General features: G+C 41.4%; 1 protein-coding gene across 5 annotated transcripts in view; it reads right to left on the bottom strand.

Moving 5' to 3' along the window:
* KSR1 (kinase suppressor of ras 1) overlaps positions 1–18,591 on the bottom strand; it is a 313,042-nt gene that overhangs the window by 26,804 nt on the left and 267,647 nt on the right. For all 5 annotated transcript variants that reach the window (XM_069757808.1, XM_069757809.1, XM_069757807.1 and 2 more), the window contains 4 exons: positions 8,094–8,145; positions 7,330–7,718; positions 4,347–4,443; positions 917–1,050 (listed from right to left, as the gene is read on the bottom strand). In XM_069757808.1, coding sequence (XP_069613909.1) covers positions 917–1,050; positions 4,347–4,443; positions 7,330–7,718; positions 8,094–8,145 — 672 coding nt within the window. The remainder of the gene's footprint in view (positions 1–916; positions 1,051–4,346; positions 4,444–7,329; positions 7,719–8,093; positions 8,146–18,591) is intronic.

Raw genomic sequence — 18,591 nt, 5'->3', positions numbered from 1 at the left:
GATCGAGGGAGATTATCAGTGGTCTTGTATGTCTTCCATTTTCTAATTATTGCTCCCACTGTTGATTTCTTCACTCCAAGCTGGTTGGCTATTGCAGATTCAGTCTTCCCAGCCTGGTGCAGGGCTACAATTTTGTTTCTGGTGTCCTTTGACAGCTCTTTGGTCTTCACCATAGTGGAGTTTGGAGTCAGACTGTTTGAGGGTGTGCACAGGTGTCTTTTTATACTGATAACAAGTTTAAACAGGTGCCATTACTACAGGTAATGAGTGGAGGAAAGAGGAGACTCTTAAAGAAGAAGTTACAGGTCTGTGAGAGCCAGAAATTTTGATTGTTTGTTTCTGACCAAATACTTATTTTCCACCATAATATGCAAAAAAAATGTTAAAAAAACAGACAATGTGATTTTCTGGATTTTTTTTTCTCAGTTTGTCTCCCATAGTTGAGGTCTACCTATGATGTAAATTACAGACGCCTCTCATCTTTTTAAGTGGTGGAACTTGCACTATTGCTGACTGACTAAATACTTTTTTGCCCCACTGTATGTCAGAAAACGGACAGAGGAAAACAGCACTCCAAAAAAATCAAATACTAGAGATTTATTTCACCCAAGTGTGATACACAGGCGCTATGATTCAGCTCCTTATCAAGCTTCATTGTGGCACTATTGAAAAGCTTGGGTGAATTAACCACTGCAGTATTTGATTTTTTGAGTGCTACTTTTGTCTGTCCATTTTATGATGGAATAGATATATCCATCTTAGATACAAAAATGTGCTTTCGTCTGTCCATTTGCTATTATATCATGGGCTTGGGTCGGCCTCATGAAAGCCTGCTCCCATCATCTATGAGTGACTATATAGCAGTGCTGCTCCCCTCCTTCTAGTTTTTGATTTCCAGCTTTTCATATGGTCCTACCTTCCCTCTTGTACAACTCCTGATATTCCAAAGAGTCCAAAGTCTGTGATTATCACTTTGCCATTTTCATAGAAAACATTCTTTGATTTTAAATCTTTGTGCACAATGCCTTTGGCATGTAGGTAACCCATACCCTGAAAAAAATGAAAAAGCAGATTTATATAAATAAACCAGAATATATTGAAAATGTATATATAAAATGAGGGGCCTGACTGAAATCCTGCAGGAGGTTTAGTTCTTTACACACATCGGGTAAGACAAAACATATTGACTTAATGGTAAGTTTCTTCTAGTTTTTATTAAAGGGAATCTGTCAGCAGGATCAACCCTCCTAAGAAGTATGGGCATGCAGGTATTGTAAGATGAATAAAATGATACCTTTATATCTGTGATCCCATGTCTTATTCCAGAGTAATCTAGATTCTTCTTATATATAAATGGGCTGATAAGATCTATGGCCCGGACAAAGATCTCAATGCGAATCAGCCCCCAGAGCTTATTAGAAATAAATAGGGGAGTTACCAGTGTGAGACATGTAATGACTGATAGTTTGCTCTCATAATCACACACAGCTCTGCAGTGAGATCAGAACTAGCACTGTACAGAAGACAACACAGTACGACAGAGCCAACACCATGCAGCAGAAGTGAAGTTTGTCTCATTACAAAAACATTTGACACTGTAATCCTCTCATAGTGCTTCAGCTTTCATTTCAATTGCAGTCAATGTGGGAGGAAGGGAAGAACAGCAGAGCTGACAGCTCTATGAGAAGACAACTACAAATGAGCTTGTTGTATTTTTAATGAGACATGGTTTAGCCCTGCTGTACTGTGTTGGTTATAAACAGGCACAGCTGTGCAGCAGACCTCCCAGCACTATGAGAGGATAAGAGCTGCTACAAATGTTTGTAATGAGACAAAGTTCACTTCTCCTGTACTGTGTTAGCACTGATCTCACTGCAGAGCTGAGTATGATTATGAGAGCAAGGTGTCAGGCATTACATGTCTCACACTGGTAACACTCCCTTTTATTTAGAATAAGATCTGGAGGTTGAATCTCATACAGATCAGTGTCCGGCCCAGTGTCCTGAATAGTTCATTTACATCTAAGAAAAATATGGATTTCTATGGAATAAGACATTGGATCGCAGGTATCAAGGTATCATTTTATTCAACTCTTTAGGACCTGCCTGCCCATGTAAAAGGCTTAGGAGTGTTTGATCCTACTGACAAAGCTGCCTTAAACTAGTTCTAATATCTTCCATTTCTAAAGCTACGTTCAGATTAGCGTTGCGCGCCGCTGCGTCGGCGACGCAACGCACGACGCACGCAAAAACGCGCGCAAACGCACGCAAAAACGCTGCGTTTTGCGACGCGTGCGTCGTTTTTTTGACGAAATCGGACGCAAGAAAAATGCAACTTGTTGCATTTTCTTGCGTCCGACGCTAGCGTCAAAAACGATGCACGTGTCGGAAAACGCAACAAGAAAAACGCATGCGTCCCCCATGTAAAACATAGGGGCGCATGACGCGTGCGTCGCCGCTGCGTTTCCCGACGCAGCGTCGGGAAACGCTAATCTGAACGTAGCCTTAGCTATTACTTCGATGTGAATACTTTTCTGCCCAATGATGACAGAAGGATTCTGGGAGTGATACCTTTATTGGCTAACCAGAAAATAATATGTTTGCAAGCTTTCAGAGCACAGAGGCTCCTTTTTCAGGCAAGATTACAGATTTTTAGCTATTACTTACAAGGACTGTGCTAGAAATCTGCTTACTACCAATATATCGTCACAATATTAAAGTAGTAAATTCACAATACTTTCCTACACATAAATGTCGAGTAACATAGTGACCTAAATATTTTACATGAACTGATCTGAATTTGGAAAACACATAGCTTTAAGTCACATAAAACACTTGTCACTTGCCCTTTGATACAACAAACTAATGCCCACAATGACTGTGTGGGAGGAAAGTAAATAGGCTTATATAGCACAATCAAGTTTATGGGCATTTTTATCACATATTATGTAGGGTAATTGTCCAAACCTACCACATCATAAATATAATGGTCCTATGTCTTACCGTATAACTTCTTAAAGTCCTTTTATAAAACATGGAGTTTGAACGGTCATATATAGATTACACAGCAAAAACCTACCACATCATAAATATAATGGTCCTATGTCTTACCGTATAACTTCTTAAAGTCCTTTTATAAAACATGGAGTTTGAACGGTCATATATAGATTACACAGCAACAGATGTAGAATAGATGATATAAAGCAGAACTCTGTAGATAGCTTTCACAGGGTCAAAAGACGACAGTTTTTGTTCTTACTTTATTTCCACTGCTTATTTATTTTAATAATTTTATTTATGACATGGTTGTAATGATTTGGACATTTTTTAGTGCTAATTCTTATGCTCTTTACTAAAGGCACATTTTTTCACAGGATTCTCTGGGGGCCTCATTCAGACTTCAGTCTTTTACATGTATGCAAAAAAATGAAGCTCGGTGTCAACAGTGTTTGGTCAATGCGTCATGAGTATTTTTCACATATGGAGAAATAAATTACAAAACTGACCCATATACTCGTAATTGTGCCTTTCATCTGTGATACCCCCCGCACAGTCCATGAGAAAACACAGACATGTGATCAGCCTCACAGACTATAATGGGTATGTTCTGTATCCATGTAGAACACGGAGAGAACTCATACGTTTAAAAAGTATGTCTAAATGAGGTCTTTGATTGCCCTGTATTATTATCCAGTCAACATCGCCCCCATAGCAAAGACCATAAAGATGAGTATTAAACAAACAAGCCCATAGCTCTCAAACCGTATACAGAATTTAAAAATAAAAAAGGGAATACTGAGGTGAGCAGCAAGAATAAAATAAGAAGAAAAACTGGCCATTATTACAAAAAACTTTTTGACGGTGAGGGTGATCAATGTGTAGAACAGGCTGCCACAAGAGGTGGTGAGTTCTCCTGCAATGGAAGTCTGTCTGAGATGGTTTAGTGAATCCTGCATTGAGCAGGGGGTTGAACACGATGACACTGGAGGTCCCTTTCAGCGCTAACATTTTATGGCTATGATTTTTGACCTAGTGACAGTTGCATGGTGCGGCCTCCATGGATTGGACTTGTTTTTCCAGCACATACCAGACGGTTTCACATGTTTCTCAAATCATTTCTTTAGAACTTTTGCAGTGTGGTAGGGGCAATTATTCTTCTGAAGCAGACCACAGCCAGTTGTGTATACTGTTGCAATGAATGAGTGTACTTGATCTGCGGCAATGTTTATGTAGGTGCTACCTGTCAAAATTACATCAATATTAATGCCAAGGACCAAGGTTTTCTATTTGAACATTGTGTTGTGTTGTACACATGTGTTCAAGAAAATAGAGAAACTGACCATTTACCTTAATAATTTCTTGAGCAATCTGACGAGTTTTATTGATGTCTAGAGAGGCTTTAGGATCCCTCACAAATGCATGAAGTGTCCTTCCTTTGCAATAACTGAAACAAAATAGCACATGGTTCAAATAAATGTTATATAAAGTTACAGTCCAGACTTGCCATCCTTGGATTAGAAGAGGTCAAATTTAAAGGGGTATTCTCATGTTATTAAATTGTTTAAAGGGACTCTGTCACCTGAATTTGGAGGGAACAATTTTCAGCCATAGAGTTGGGGTTTTCGGGTGTTTGATTCACCCTTTCCTTACCCGCTGGCTGCATGCTGGCTGCAATATTGGAGTGAAGTTCATTCTCTGTCCTCCGTAGTACATACCTGCACAAGGAAATCTTGCCTTGCGCAGGCGTGTACTATGGAGGACAGAGAATGAACTTCAATCCAATATTGCAGCCAGCATGCAGCCAGCAGGTAAGGAAAGGGTTAATCAAACACCCGAAAACCCCGCCTCTATGGCTGAAAATTGTTCCCTCCAAATTCAGGTGACAGAGTCCCTTTAAATTACTTAGATAGAAAAATTACAATTACAAACTTATTTTCATGCTATCTGCTGTCATTCTCCTGCAGTGAGAGCTTTTATCTTATATTACCTAGTGTACAGCTTGTTACAAGGGGATCGACCATTAGAATCTGGCCAATTATGTGCAGTGGCTATATTCCAGGCTGAGGAGGTTATCGCCTAAGATCCTAGTCAGCTCTCTACAGCCCATTGATTTCTATACAGGCTAGCTGCTCACCTCTTTCACCCTCCTTGTCAGGTCCTGAACTATCAATCAAAATCAAGATCACTGGCTCCCAGTATCAGCTCTCCTAATCACTGCTCTTATTTTCTGAGTCATGTGCTTGCTCCAAAACTCTGTTATCTATAAATGCAAATGTAGTGAGAACAGTGTAAACTTCAGACCAAGCACTGACAGACCATTAATGCGTCACATTAGCATAACTTCAGCACTAGGATGAAGGTACTGAACCAGAACTAGTACTCAAGTGTAGGCAACAAGGAGGTTTAAAGGTACCTTCACACTAAACGACGCTGCAGCGATCCAGACAACGATCCGGATCGCTGCAGCGTCGCTTTTTGGTCGCTGGAGAGCTGTCACACAGACCGCTCTCCAGCGACCAACGATGCCGGTAACCAGGGTAAACATCGGGTTACTAAGTGCAGAGCGGTGACGTCACCGCTCTGCTTTCCGGCCGCTGTGCTCACAGTGAGTGCAGGAAAGCACAGCGCCGGAGGACAGACAGCAGAAGGTAAGTATGAAGTGTTTGTTTTTTTTTACTTTTAGGATGGTAACCAGGGTAAACATCGGGTTACTAAGCGCAGCCCTGCGCTTAGTAACCCGATGTTTACCCTGGTTACCAGCGAAGACATCGCTGAATCGGCGTCACACACGCCGATTCAGCGATGTCAGCGGGAGAGCCAGCGACCAAATAAAGTTCTGGCCTTCTAGCCCCGACCAACGACATCACAGCAGGATTCTGATCGCTGCTGCGTGTCACACTGAACGATATCGCTAGCCAGGACGCTGCAACGTCACGGATCGCTAGCGATATCGTTTAGTGTGAAGGTACCTTTAGAGACTAGAAAGCTGTGCTGATGAATTACTTAGGCTAGGTTCACTTTAGCGTTTGAGTCTGCAGCGTATCATCCACATGCGCAAACACATGCTTATGCAGCGTTTTTTATCCGCATCAGCTTACGAATAATGGCAAAAAAAAGCTGCGTGTGCATGCGTTTGTATGCGTTTTTTGCCAGCGTTTGCCTTTTTTATGCCCATGCGTTTGATATTTCCAGGAGGGCGTGTCTCAATGGGCATGTCTCAATCAGTTCCTGGACATGCGCAGTCCGAAGTATGCAAGCGCATTGGACGCATGCGTACGCTAGGACATGCGTACGCAAGCATTCACATAGACAGTAATGCGTTTTTTAATGCACTCATTCGCATGCGCATGCCTGCGCATATTTGTCGGATTTTTGATGCTTCCAAAAATGCAACATGTTGCGTTCGCCGAACCCCACAAAACGACGCATGTGTACGCATACGCAGGCGAACGCATGTCTCTGCGTACACCATGTTAAAGATATGTACGCAGGAAACATGTGGATATATGCGGATGAAACGCTGCGTACACAGGCACAAATGTGAAACCAGCCTTAGAACAAGTGACAGCCTTCTTCCTCTGAAAAAAAGAAATGGTTTGTAGGAAAGACAAGATACCCAAGCTTCCAGCAGCCAAATGTTCTCAAAGGATTACATGGCCCCTAATCAAATGTAAAAGGTAATCTAGAGTGGGATACAGTTTTTCCATCATCATCATCAGCTGTGGCAAAGGGCTTCCTATATGCTGTCCTAATGCAAAATATGACATATGGAAATGGGGGTTGTGATTTATGTATTAACATTTGTAGTGTTTATCCATTATAAATGAGTAATGCTTGTTAGAACATCTAATTTCACCAAAAAGATACAATCTATGAAGCGGTCATGTTGAAAATGATATCATACCTACAGGAAGGATGTTATAGAGCTGTACAGACTGGTAGAATTTTTTCATGGGAAATGTTTAATTAAACCTTGCACTTTATTCATTGAAAAGTTTGGTGTTTGTATGCTTATGAGGGCAGTGGGTAGTCCTATTCATGGATGGACTGAATGAATGTTGCTATAGATATAGCTGTCAATCACTGTAGGACCGCCCACTGGACAGATATGCATGCAAACATCAGGGAGTTCAATTAATTACTGAATCTTTTCACAGAAACCTGTATATAGTTCTGTCCAGCTTCTTTTTCTCTATACAATGCTGTCCACAAATCAGTCTGAATGTACATTTAGTTCTACAACTTGACAGCTTTCCTTTAAAGTTATTGCTTGATATCATCCAATAATATTTGATACTTTTTTTTTGGCATTTTGCGTACAATGACTTACCTGGTAATGATGGCCAAATGGGGAGGATGCATACATGCCCCCATGAACAACACCACATTCTCATGACGTGTCTGCCTGTAGTTCATCACCTCCTTCTTAAAAAGTTTCAAATGGTCTTGATTGTTGCCATCTATTTCCAGTAAACGAATTGCTACCTCCCCATGCCATCGGCCCCTGTACACTTTCCCCCATCTTCCCTGGCCAATAAGTTCCTCAAGTTCAATTTGTTCAAAGGGAATGTCCCATTCCTGTAAATAGACGCTGGTTTGGCTAGCCTTGCGGAAGATCATTCCCCTAAAAGTACCACTTGTGGACCTTGATGTTGGGAGCTCATCCAGTTCGTCATCATCATACTCTGGCTCAGATTTGTTGGCTTCTTGCTCCTCACCCTGTTAAAACAATGCATTTAAAATTCAGAAAACGTAAGATTTAATCATTTTACCACTGGACATTTAAACCAGTGGCCTCACAACTTATGTCTTCATGGTTTATATGTTTCCCAATATCACAAAACTTTAATCATTCAAATTTACTTTTGGTTTTGACTTTACACAATAGCATCTCAGAATATATATTGTATGTGTTAAACAACAAAAAACATAGGAGCAAAACCTAATTAAAGTGAACTACTGGCACAAAAAGTCAACTGTGATTTCAGTGGAAAATAAATACTTGCTTTTTTTTCCTGAACCATTTTAATCTGCTAAATGACAGAACAATAGTGCCCTCTAATATTTGATGTTCCAAAGCAGCAGCTACTGTACCTCTGCTTCCTGCTCTTCCACCACATCTGTTTCCATATCGGCCTCAGCAGTACTGGAAAATATCGTAGGAGTTAGTGAGACTCAAAAGGCTGGGAATGAAAACACACACAAAGGTATCTGCTAACTGTAACAATGAACAATCGATGACTTGCACCCATTCTCATCTACACATGCTAAAAATATATCATGCACTTGGGAAAAAGAGGTCGCATATGGTTAATGGAACATAACCGTACCCTTGTGAACTGCCAAGATGTGTTGCCGCGAACATTAACCGTGATGAGTTTATTCTCGTGTGTGTCCTAGAAAAGGACAGTCGGATGGCAGAGTCCTATTCTTTCACAATGATAGCATAGTTTTTGGGGCTGTTATATTCTCAGTATTTAAACTAATAGAAAATATAACATGCAAACATATTGAGCAGTGCTTGATCCTTCCCCGTAGTACACCACCATGACATGTCACTGTATCACATCTCCTGCTAAGAGGAGATCTGAATTGTTTCCAAAATGTTAGAAGGATCAGGGAGTTTAGCACCACTGATCTCACAGGGGTAATTTCTGGGAAAAACCCTTTAAAGCTTGCATTAAAAATGTTGGTTGTGTCACAGCGAATTGCTTTTTTCGGACATACAGATTTTCCATACAGATTTTTCGTCAAGAAAAATTGTTACGTGTGTGACTTTAATGTCATCTGTCACGACGCAAAATGTCAAGAAAAGGAGGAAACTTGATTATCAGGAAAAAGAAAAAGTTAAAAAGTTGTGCAACATAGCCATGCTCAGAACAGATGATACACAACAACTCCTACGGTGAATTCTCGGCAATCATGAGTTACTTAACACTCATGAGAAGTAAAACAGTTCAGTGGCTAATCTATACATCCTCTATTGTCAAACCATACAGATTGTTTCTCGCTGTAGTTTCCCACTTGGGGTACATGGACAGAGTTTAGGGGTCTGTACACATTTCTAAAATGTCAGGGGCTGGCAAGAAATATATCTATAAAATATTAATATCTCTTACTATATATACTATATACAGTTGAAACTAGAAGTGTACATACACTACATAAAAAGACACATACGCATGTTTTTAGTAATATCTGACATGAAATCAGAATAAACCTTTCCCGTTTCAGGTCAATTAGGATTACCATAATTATTAATATTTGCCAAATGCCTGAATAATGAGAGAGATAATGTTTTAAGGCATTTTTATTACTCACTGCAAAGTCAAAAGTTTACATACACTATGATTACTATGCCTTTAAACAAATCTGGACCGCCCATCTGATGATGTCATGTGTTTGGAAGCTTCTGATAAGTTTTGGGCAACATCGGAGTTAATTAAGAGACATACCTGTTGATGTATTTTAATGCACACCTGAAACACACTGCTTCTTTGTGTAGCATCATGGGAAAATCTCATGAAATCAGCCAAGATATCAGGAAGAAAATTGTGGACTTGCACAAGTCTGGTTCATTCTTGGGTACAATTTTAAGATACCTGAAGGTGCCTCGTTCATCTGTGCAAGCAATTATATTCAAGTGCAAACAAGATAGGAATGTCCAGCCATAATACCGCTCAGGAAGGAGAATGGTTCTGTGTCCAAGAGATGAGCGGGCTTTGGTCTGACATGTGCATATTAACCCAAGGACAAAAGCAATGAAAAGTCCTTGTGAAGATGATGGCGGAAGCTGGTAGGATTGTGTTAATATCCACAGAGAAATGAGTACTGTATCAACATGGGCTGAAAGGCCCCTCTGCAAGGAAGAAGCCATTACTCCAAAAGAAACATAAAAAAGCCACATTAATGTTTGCAAATGCACACAGGAACAAAGACCCTCATTTTTGGAGACATGTCCTGTGGTCCGATGAAACTAAAATTTAACTTTTGGGCATAATGAGGTTAGGAGGAAAAAGGGAGAAGCTTGGAAGCCTAAAGAAAACCATCTCAACTGAGAAACACAGGAGTTGCAGCATCATGTTGTGGGGTTGTTTTGCTGCAAGAGGGACTCGTGCATTTCCCAAAATAGATGGCATCAAGAGACAAGAGGATTATGTGGCAATAGTGAAGCAACATCTCAAGGCATCAGCCAGGAAGTTAAAGATTGGGCAGAAATGAGTCTTCCAAATGGACAATGATCAGAAGCATACTGCCAAAATGGTAACAAAGTGGCCTAAGGATAACAAAGTCAATGTTTTGGAGTGGCCATAACAAAGCCCTGATCTCAATCCTATTGAAAATTTATGGGCAAAGCTGAAAAGGCAGGTGTGAGTAAGGTGACCTACAAACCTGGATCAGTTACACCAGTTTTGTCAGGAGGAATGGGCCCAAATTCCAACCAATTATTGTGAGAAGCTGGTGGAAGGATATCCCAAATGTTTGACCCAAGTCACTCAGTTTAATGGCAATGGTACCAAATACTAATGAAATGTATGTAAACGTTTGACTTTCCAGTAATAAAAATGCCTTGGAACATTCTATATCATTATTCTGGCATTTGGCAAATATTATTATGGTAATCCTAATTGACCTAAAACGGGAAAGGTTTATTCTGATTTCATGACAAATATTGAGAAAAAGCATACATATGTGTCTTTTCATATACTGTATATAAACTTCTGGTTTCAACTATAAATATGGCTACAAAATATTAATATCGCTTACTATAGCATTTTAGATGACAAATATGGCTATAGAATGTATAAACAAAAACAGCACACTGTAAGCATTAGGATGTTAGCGCTTACGGAGTGCTGCTCTACTCTTTTGCTTGTATATTATGCAGTTAAAGCAGCTTGCACCTGTTCACACTTGTTTTATTCTGTTCGGAGGTGCTGGTCAGTTTTTTGTAGTTAACTATTGGAAGTTGTGACTGCCCCATTTTTTGACTGAGCAGAGCACTCCTCACATCAGTCGAAGATTATGTTTGATTAGCACTGCATCCTATCTGGTCTTTAAAGGGACTCTGTCACCTGAATTTGGAGGGAACAATTTTCAGCCATAGGGGCGGGGTTTTCGGGTGTTTGATTCACCCTTTCCTTACCCGCTGGCTGCAATATTGGATTGAAGTTCATTCTCTGTCCTCCATAGTACATGCCTGCACAAGGCAATCTTGCCTTGCGCAGGCGTGTACTACGGAAGACAGAGAATGAACTTCAATCCAATATTGCAGCCAGCATGCAGCCAACGGGTAAGGAAAGGGTGAATCAAACACCCGAAAACCCCGCCTCTATCGCTGAAAATTGTTCCCTCCAAATTCAGGTGACAGAGTCCCTTTAAATTTGTGGGCTTTTAGGTCGGGAGAGGCATGTTGATAAATATTAGATTCAGGGTCCCATCAGAGAAAGGTACGCCTTGTCATGGCTGGTGGGCCTTCATGAACTGACTAATTTATGCATTAAGTACCTTCATTTCTATAAGTATATTCTATATTCTGTTGTGTTCAGCCCCATACTTTGCTTAAATCTGACAATAGCCAGATCAGATAAAAGCTGATCCATAGGAGTCCCAGGTGTCTGATCTCCACCGATCTGATATTGATGACCTACTCAACTATTAACCCCTTTAATTTTCCTGGTGAATATAGAATATAAACATATATTACTTGGAAATATTTAATTATTCTGACTTTTCTTATTTCTGCGTAACCTTTATTAGCATTTGCTATCATAGTCCAGCAGTGCTGTGATTAGCTATTTGACCACAAACACTCTCCTCTGTAGTCTGCTTCAGCAGTAATTCTGCCATACCCAGTCAGTTCTGTCTAGTAACTGATCCTTCACCACAGCAGGCTACAGTCGCTCACAAGAACCATCTCAGACAGGCGGCAGGGAAAAAGACAGAATTAAAAGGAAGCCATCATCAAAAAAAGACCTTTTGGTTAAATTGGGTTTTTGTGATACATGCATTTAAAAAAATTGGATTTTTTTTTTATTATAGTATGATCTTTGCTAGAAACAAAGTCAGTAATCTTGCAATTTGCACACTGGCCACTGTGGCAATTTTAGAATCATACTTCCTGTCCTTTCAGGAATATTTTACAGTAGGTTTCATTATCAGAGGCAGGATTATAATGAGAGGTAACAGCCTATTTGCAATAGGCGATGTCACAGCTGATTCTGCTCCCCCTCCTTACACAATGACGTTTGCACTGGCTCATTAGACACTTCAACGCAAGAAATAGCCACAACCTCAGACCCTGACCCTATACGTGTGTTATTTCCTGAAACAATAGGAAGTTAGAGTCTAAAAAAAGCCCCAGAGACCAGTGTGAAAAATTGCAGGATTTTTTTTTTTAACACAGATTGTGCTATGTAAAAAGTGTTAAAAAACAAACATTTAACAAAAAATTATTTAAACAATAGATCATTTTCCAATGATCACTTCCTGTTAAATAAACTCGAGTGATTGCGCGCCCTTCGGGCGCGCGCGCGGTGATTACGGACCACGCAATGGGGTGTACTCACGCACCAGACTGGCAGACTAATAGGAAACCTAAATACCTGGTGTACCTCTCCTGCCACTCCTAACATGTGTATGAAAAAGCTCTGTAGTTAATACTGTTCGGGTACAGCTATCCAATAGCGCTATCCATGAAGAAAGTGAACGGGTAGAGCTATCCCATAGCCCTATTCCTAAAGGAAATGAACGGGTTGAGCTATCCGATGGCGCTATTCTTCATTGTTCCTGAGCATAAACTATTTCACATGGTTGAGCGCACTTGGGATCTGCCCCCAAGGCCCTGCCCATGCCCAATGTTTGGTCCGTAGACCGCGGCTATGAGTTAGTCCCGCTTTTGTGTACAACATTTTTTGGCTTTTACAATTGTTAAAAAGCTTAATAAAAGACTTCTTTGTACACACAGTTGACAGTAAACTATTTGTCAACGTTACGAATAAGTTTACCTTGCTTCTGTGTCTCAAATATTTTGACCCTTATTTGTTGGCTTTTCCTTTCCCTGGAGAAAGCCACATATAACTGCCCCCGTGAAAACACTGGGAGAAGCAAATAAATTCCTACAATATCCAAGGACTGTCCCTGAGATTTATTGATGTTCATTGCAAAAGCCAACATGACAGGAAACTGACAACTGGCATCTGGACTGGCAAGTTTTTATCTTTGGAAATCAGGTCAATTCTTAGAATAAGAACTCTCTGACCCTTTCCTTTTCCATTTAAAGCAACGACATGAAGAACGTTTGCTTTTAAGCCTTGTGCCATTTCAAAGGCCACGCTTTCTGTTAAGATTACGCAGGAGCATAATTACAGCTCCTGGTTTCAGCTTTAGTTCATGAGGAGGCATCCCAGTGGGATTCAAAGAGTTAAGAAACTCTACATGGTAATCTGTGAGAATCACACCCTCCTCTTCTACAATTGTGTCGAGGGAGTGATATGTTGAGTGTTCACCTTTAACTTGACTAAGAATTTTGTCGTTCAAGGCGTGAATGTCATCATTCAATGGCATAAGAATTGCTTTATTGGCAATCTCTTCTACCATTGCATGGGTAATCTCAATTGAGTCGCCAAAAATAGCTGTAATTAAATCATTCTCTTCAATAAAAGAATTTGAGATTTCAATTGTGTCTTCGGGTAGACCATATACATTTGACAACTCTCCATTGCCACGTTTCAGTAACCATGAGTTGTACTCAACTTCATCCTGAGACATTCTCATATTCTGTTGTAACTGGAACCGTGAAAATTGATTCCAGGATTTTGAGTATTTAATGGTGGACTGTACAATTTGGGCTCTTTTTCCATCTTCCACTATTGGTAGGGTTTGACGAAAGTCACCACCATTTATGACTTCCTAAGCTCCTTAGCTTGAAGTGAGGTTGGCTTAATTTTTGACACTGTGGTCTCATTTGTTGTAATTCCAAGACTAAACTTGGAATGGTAGGTGCTACCGTTTTGTAGTAATGTAGCTGCCAATCAAGTGGAGGCTACTGAGCAAATAGACTTCTTTTCTGCCTGTAGTGCCTTGTGCAAGCAGTTGTACAAAAATGTCTTCCCACTGCCTCCTGGGCCGCCCAGAAAAAAAACAGTGTGAGCTAGTGTCGGCTGGCTGTGATGCAGCATTGACTGCTTGCATAATTGCATCGAAAGCTTCATTAAGCATAGCTTTCAATTGCTGAGCCTCCTGCTTTACTACAGCATAATTCAGTTGGTCCAGTATTACATTTACTGGAGTTGGGAATCTGTAGTCAGCAAAGGACTTTTTATTGCTTAAGAGCACTTCACTAATATCACGAAGAGCCTGTTGCTCATCAATTTCTGGAGTATACCGCCTGGTGTAATCCTCCATTAATTCGGTTTTACATTTTTGCCATAATGCATGATTTAGCTGGTTCCCCATATACACAAATTACAGCAAATAATTTGCGAATTTGGTAGGGCATTTGGAAAGTGATGGCATCCATTATACCATCTTCCCATTGGGAATCGTCTTCCAAAAGATGAAGATCAATGCAATCATTTTTATACGTGTCATGTACGACTCCATTGAAAGTCCTTAAGTCAGCATAAGACTTTGCTACTCTTACATGAAGGAGTCTTAGGTAATACAGCTCACTATCTAAGAGACTGTATACATTCGGGCAATTGTTTTCCCAAATTGAGCCCGTTGGTTTTTCCATCCTTCTAGTACAGCTTTTCTATCCCAGACATAGTGTTCAGGGATTGCACTGTACAAATACTGACGGGCGGAAGCGTCAACTGTTTACCTCAAAATAAGCCTGCATAGTAGAGGGTTTTGAGTCTGAAATAACCATATCCACATTACCATCTTCAAAAAACACTTGCTGCATGTTTTCAAGGTGAGCAGCAAGCCTTTTAATGGTATGTGAAGCATCATGCATTTTATTTTTTCTGATTCTCCACATGCCCTCAGGGGCGCTTATATACTGAGAATTTAGGTACATGGCTGGTTCATTCCAGTTTAATTTTTCAAACTTGATATTGGCACAGTCATCTCCTTTGTATACACAGTTGCCTCAACATTGATATGGCTATTGTACTTGAGCAATAAATAAGGGTTGTACAGAACTACTCATCTATTGTCGATTTCTCGAGTTCCTCATCTGGTTTTCCCAGTATTGCGTCGACGGTATTGTGATAACCATCAACATTGGGGTTTGTCTCTGTATTATATTCCTTTGATCTTCGCCACATGGGCCATGAATCATGTGCTTCATCACTGCCTCATGCAGTTTTGGATTTGCTGTCTCATTTGGGATTTCAGCAGAGACCAATTCCTCAATTATTTCTTTGTCCCTCGGTTTATCTTCCTCTCCGAGGATTAAGAGCATGTGAGCATGTTGTAGTCCACGCTTTTGAAATTCTATTATTACATGCACATAGGCAACTACATGGCCAAAAATGTGTTTTTTCAAAATCCCGTTAAGCACGGCTTGGAGTTTGATTTTAAATCCTTGTGTAACCAAATCTGGTCTGAACTCTGGCCTTTGCCATGGTTCTAAGTTTTCAGTAATTTCTTTCCACTTTGGGTTACAGGTCACTGTAACAAAAAGATTTGGCTTACCGAATTTTCGGACAATTGTCATGGCATCTTAGTAATTTTGCTGCATAGCTTTTGGGCATCCAATGAAAGTGGACGGTAAAATTACTGGTGTCCCAGCTTTTGGCCCTTGGTGTAATGCAGCATTATGGATGTGATCCATAATGCCGGCATAACTGTTGACGCGCAATGCCTTTTGATTTTGTTTTATATATTCGATCCTGTTGGATTCAATTTTGACGTAATTGTCAACAATAAATTGTTGCGTCAACTTCCCAGCATTTAAAAGGGGATTGAACTTGTCACGAATGGCAAGCCTGTATGCATAGTACTGCAACAGGGTGATTTTTTCTTGTCGATCTTAATCTACTGGTATGGATGGTAGATGAATGTCACCAATTCCTTGATGTTGCACACTTAGGGCAATTGGAGTTGTCAAATTTATTGTCCATCCACTGTCCCCATATGGGAATAGAAGTGATATGTCATTGCATCACACTTTCTGTGAAGAAAGCTGATTTGAACAGTTTGGTTTTCACTTTTGAGGTGAACTCTGATGTCCCTATTAAATGGGGGTTCACCCATTGCATTTTGATAAATTATAGCTACTTCAATGCACCTTGGTGCATTGTAGCGCCTCTGGTCATCATTGTAGTCATTTATAATTGACATTGTTATTTCGAGTGGATCGCGATTTTCTAATTCAGCAAGCCTCTCTTCCTCTATTTCAAATTCCCTCATCATTGTGAAGGCTCTTGCGAGTGGGTTAATTGCTTTCATTTTCTCTCCAAGAGATGATAGCAGTGCTGGGAGGCACTTTTTATTTGCTTGACTTCTTGTACTTAATGCTTCTTCACTATCCAAGATATAAATCTGGGCAAACTTGGGAATATTACCCACAGCAGGATGCAATGGGGCAGTTCTGTGGTAAATTTGTCCATGAATTCAAAAACAGAATGGATCATGCCCAGGAGGTGGCGCTACTTGTGCTCCCATTGATGCCAAAGCAAGCGACCTATTGTATTGCCTTATATTATCCATAAAGTTATTAGAGTGCTGATGCTCTCCTTTCATCAGCTTGACTAATTGATTATCCATACGAATGGGACGTAATTGGATGCGCCCTCTCTTGCAGCAGGAAGGGAATGTTTTGTCCTGCGCCATTTCGTCTTTGAAATTTTTACATTGGCAGAACTGACATGAGCTGTCCCAGGCCGAAGGTGTAGATGGAGAAGAGTAGGGGTCCTAGAACAGAGCCTTGAGGAACACCGACAGACATGGGGCGAAGTGAGGAGGTGGTGTGGGGGAGGGAGACACTGAATGTTCGGTCTGTCAGATATGACGAGATCCAGGATAGGGCTGAGTCTGTGATGTCAAGAGATGAGAGGATCTGTAGCAGAAGGGAGTGGTCCACAGTGTCAAAGGCAGAAGACAGGTCCAGGAGAAGGAGGACAGAGTAGTGTCGCTTGCTCTTGGCAGTTAGTAGGTCATTAGTGACTTTAGTTAGGGCAGTTTCAGTTGAGTGATGGGGTCGGAAGCCAGATTGTAACCGGTCAAAGAGGGAGCACGAGGAGAGGTTGGAGGACAATACAAGATGGACGTGCTATTCCAGTAGTTTGGAGGCATAAGGGAGAAGAGATATCGGGCGATAGCTAGACACAGAGGATGGGTCGAGGGAGGGCTTTTTGAGGATGGGTGTGATCTTGACATGTTTGAAGGATGAAGGGAAGGCACCACTTATGAGTGAGAGGTTGAAGAGGTGCGTTAGGGTTGGGATGAAGACTGTGGCAAGGTAAGGGATGAGGTGGGATGGGATCAGATCAAGCATGCAGGTGGTTAGGTGTGATCTTGACAGGGGGGTGGAGAGCTGATCTTCTGCCATGGTGGAGAAGCTGGTTTTGGAGGAACAGGGTTGGGCAGCTAAGAGGGGCATTGGGCGCTGTGGGCCAAAGCTTTCTCTGATCGTATCGATCTTTTGTTTAAAGAAAGAGGCAAAGTCTTCAGCAGAACTGAGAGGGGAGGGAGTGGGTGCGGGGGGACGGAGTAGAGAATTGAAAGTGTTGAAAAGCTGTTTAGGGTTATGAAAGGGAGGATATGAGAGATGAGAAGTAAGTTTGTTTTGCGGCAGTGAGCATGGACTTGAAGCTGGCAAAGGACTGCTTGTATGCAGTGAAGTGGTCGGCAGAGCGGGATTGCTTCCATCTCCGCCCAGCGATCCTGGAAGCCCATCTCAGTTCTTTGGTCAGGTTGGTCAGCCAGGGCTGCCTGTTGAGTGCATGGGTTTTGCTATGCATGAGTGGGGTGGCCTAATCGAGTGTTGCTGTTATTGTGGTGTTATAAAAAGTGGCAGCAGCTTCTGTGTCATGAAGGGAGGCTATGTCTGTCAGAGGGAGAAGGGACTCAGAGAGTGATTGTAAGTTGAGGTGTTTGAGATTTCTGCGAGGGTGAGTGAGTTTGTCGAGTGGGGGTTGAACACTAGGAGATGAGAGGGAAGAGAATGTCAGTAGGTTGTGGTCAGACAGGGTGAGGGGTGAGTTAGTGAGATTAGTAAGGGAGCAGAGGTCGGTGAAGATGAAGTCCAGCGTGTGGCCATCATTGTGAGTGGCCTCTGAGGACCACTGAGTGAGGCCAAAGGAGGCAGTAAGCGATAAAAGTTTAGAGGCAGCTGAGGTGGAAGTGTCAATGGGGATATTGAAGTCACCCATGATGATAGTGGGGTTGTCAGCAGAGAGGAAATTAAGTAATCAGGTGGTGAGGTGGTCGAAAAAGGTAGAAATGGCTAGTTCTGGGGGGCGGTAGATGAAAGCCAGCTGAAGGTTGGAGGGGGAATAGATGCGGATGGAGTGTACCTCAAATAAGGGGAGAGTAGCAGAGGGTGGTAGTGGAATTAGGGTAAAGGAGCAGGTGTCGGACAGGAGCAAGCCAACTCCTCCACCATGTTTGTTGCTGGGGCGAGGGGTGTGAGAGAGGTGGA

Source organism: Ranitomeya imitator, chromosome 3 (assembly GCF_032444005.1).
Source record: "Ranitomeya imitator isolate aRanImi1 chromosome 3, aRanImi1.pri, whole genome shotgun sequence".
Lineage (NCBI taxonomy): Eukaryota > Metazoa > Chordata > Amphibia > Anura > Dendrobatidae > Ranitomeya > Ranitomeya imitator.
Note: the sequence above shows the minus strand (reverse complement) of the source record. Positions and strands in the feature narration are given on the sequence as shown.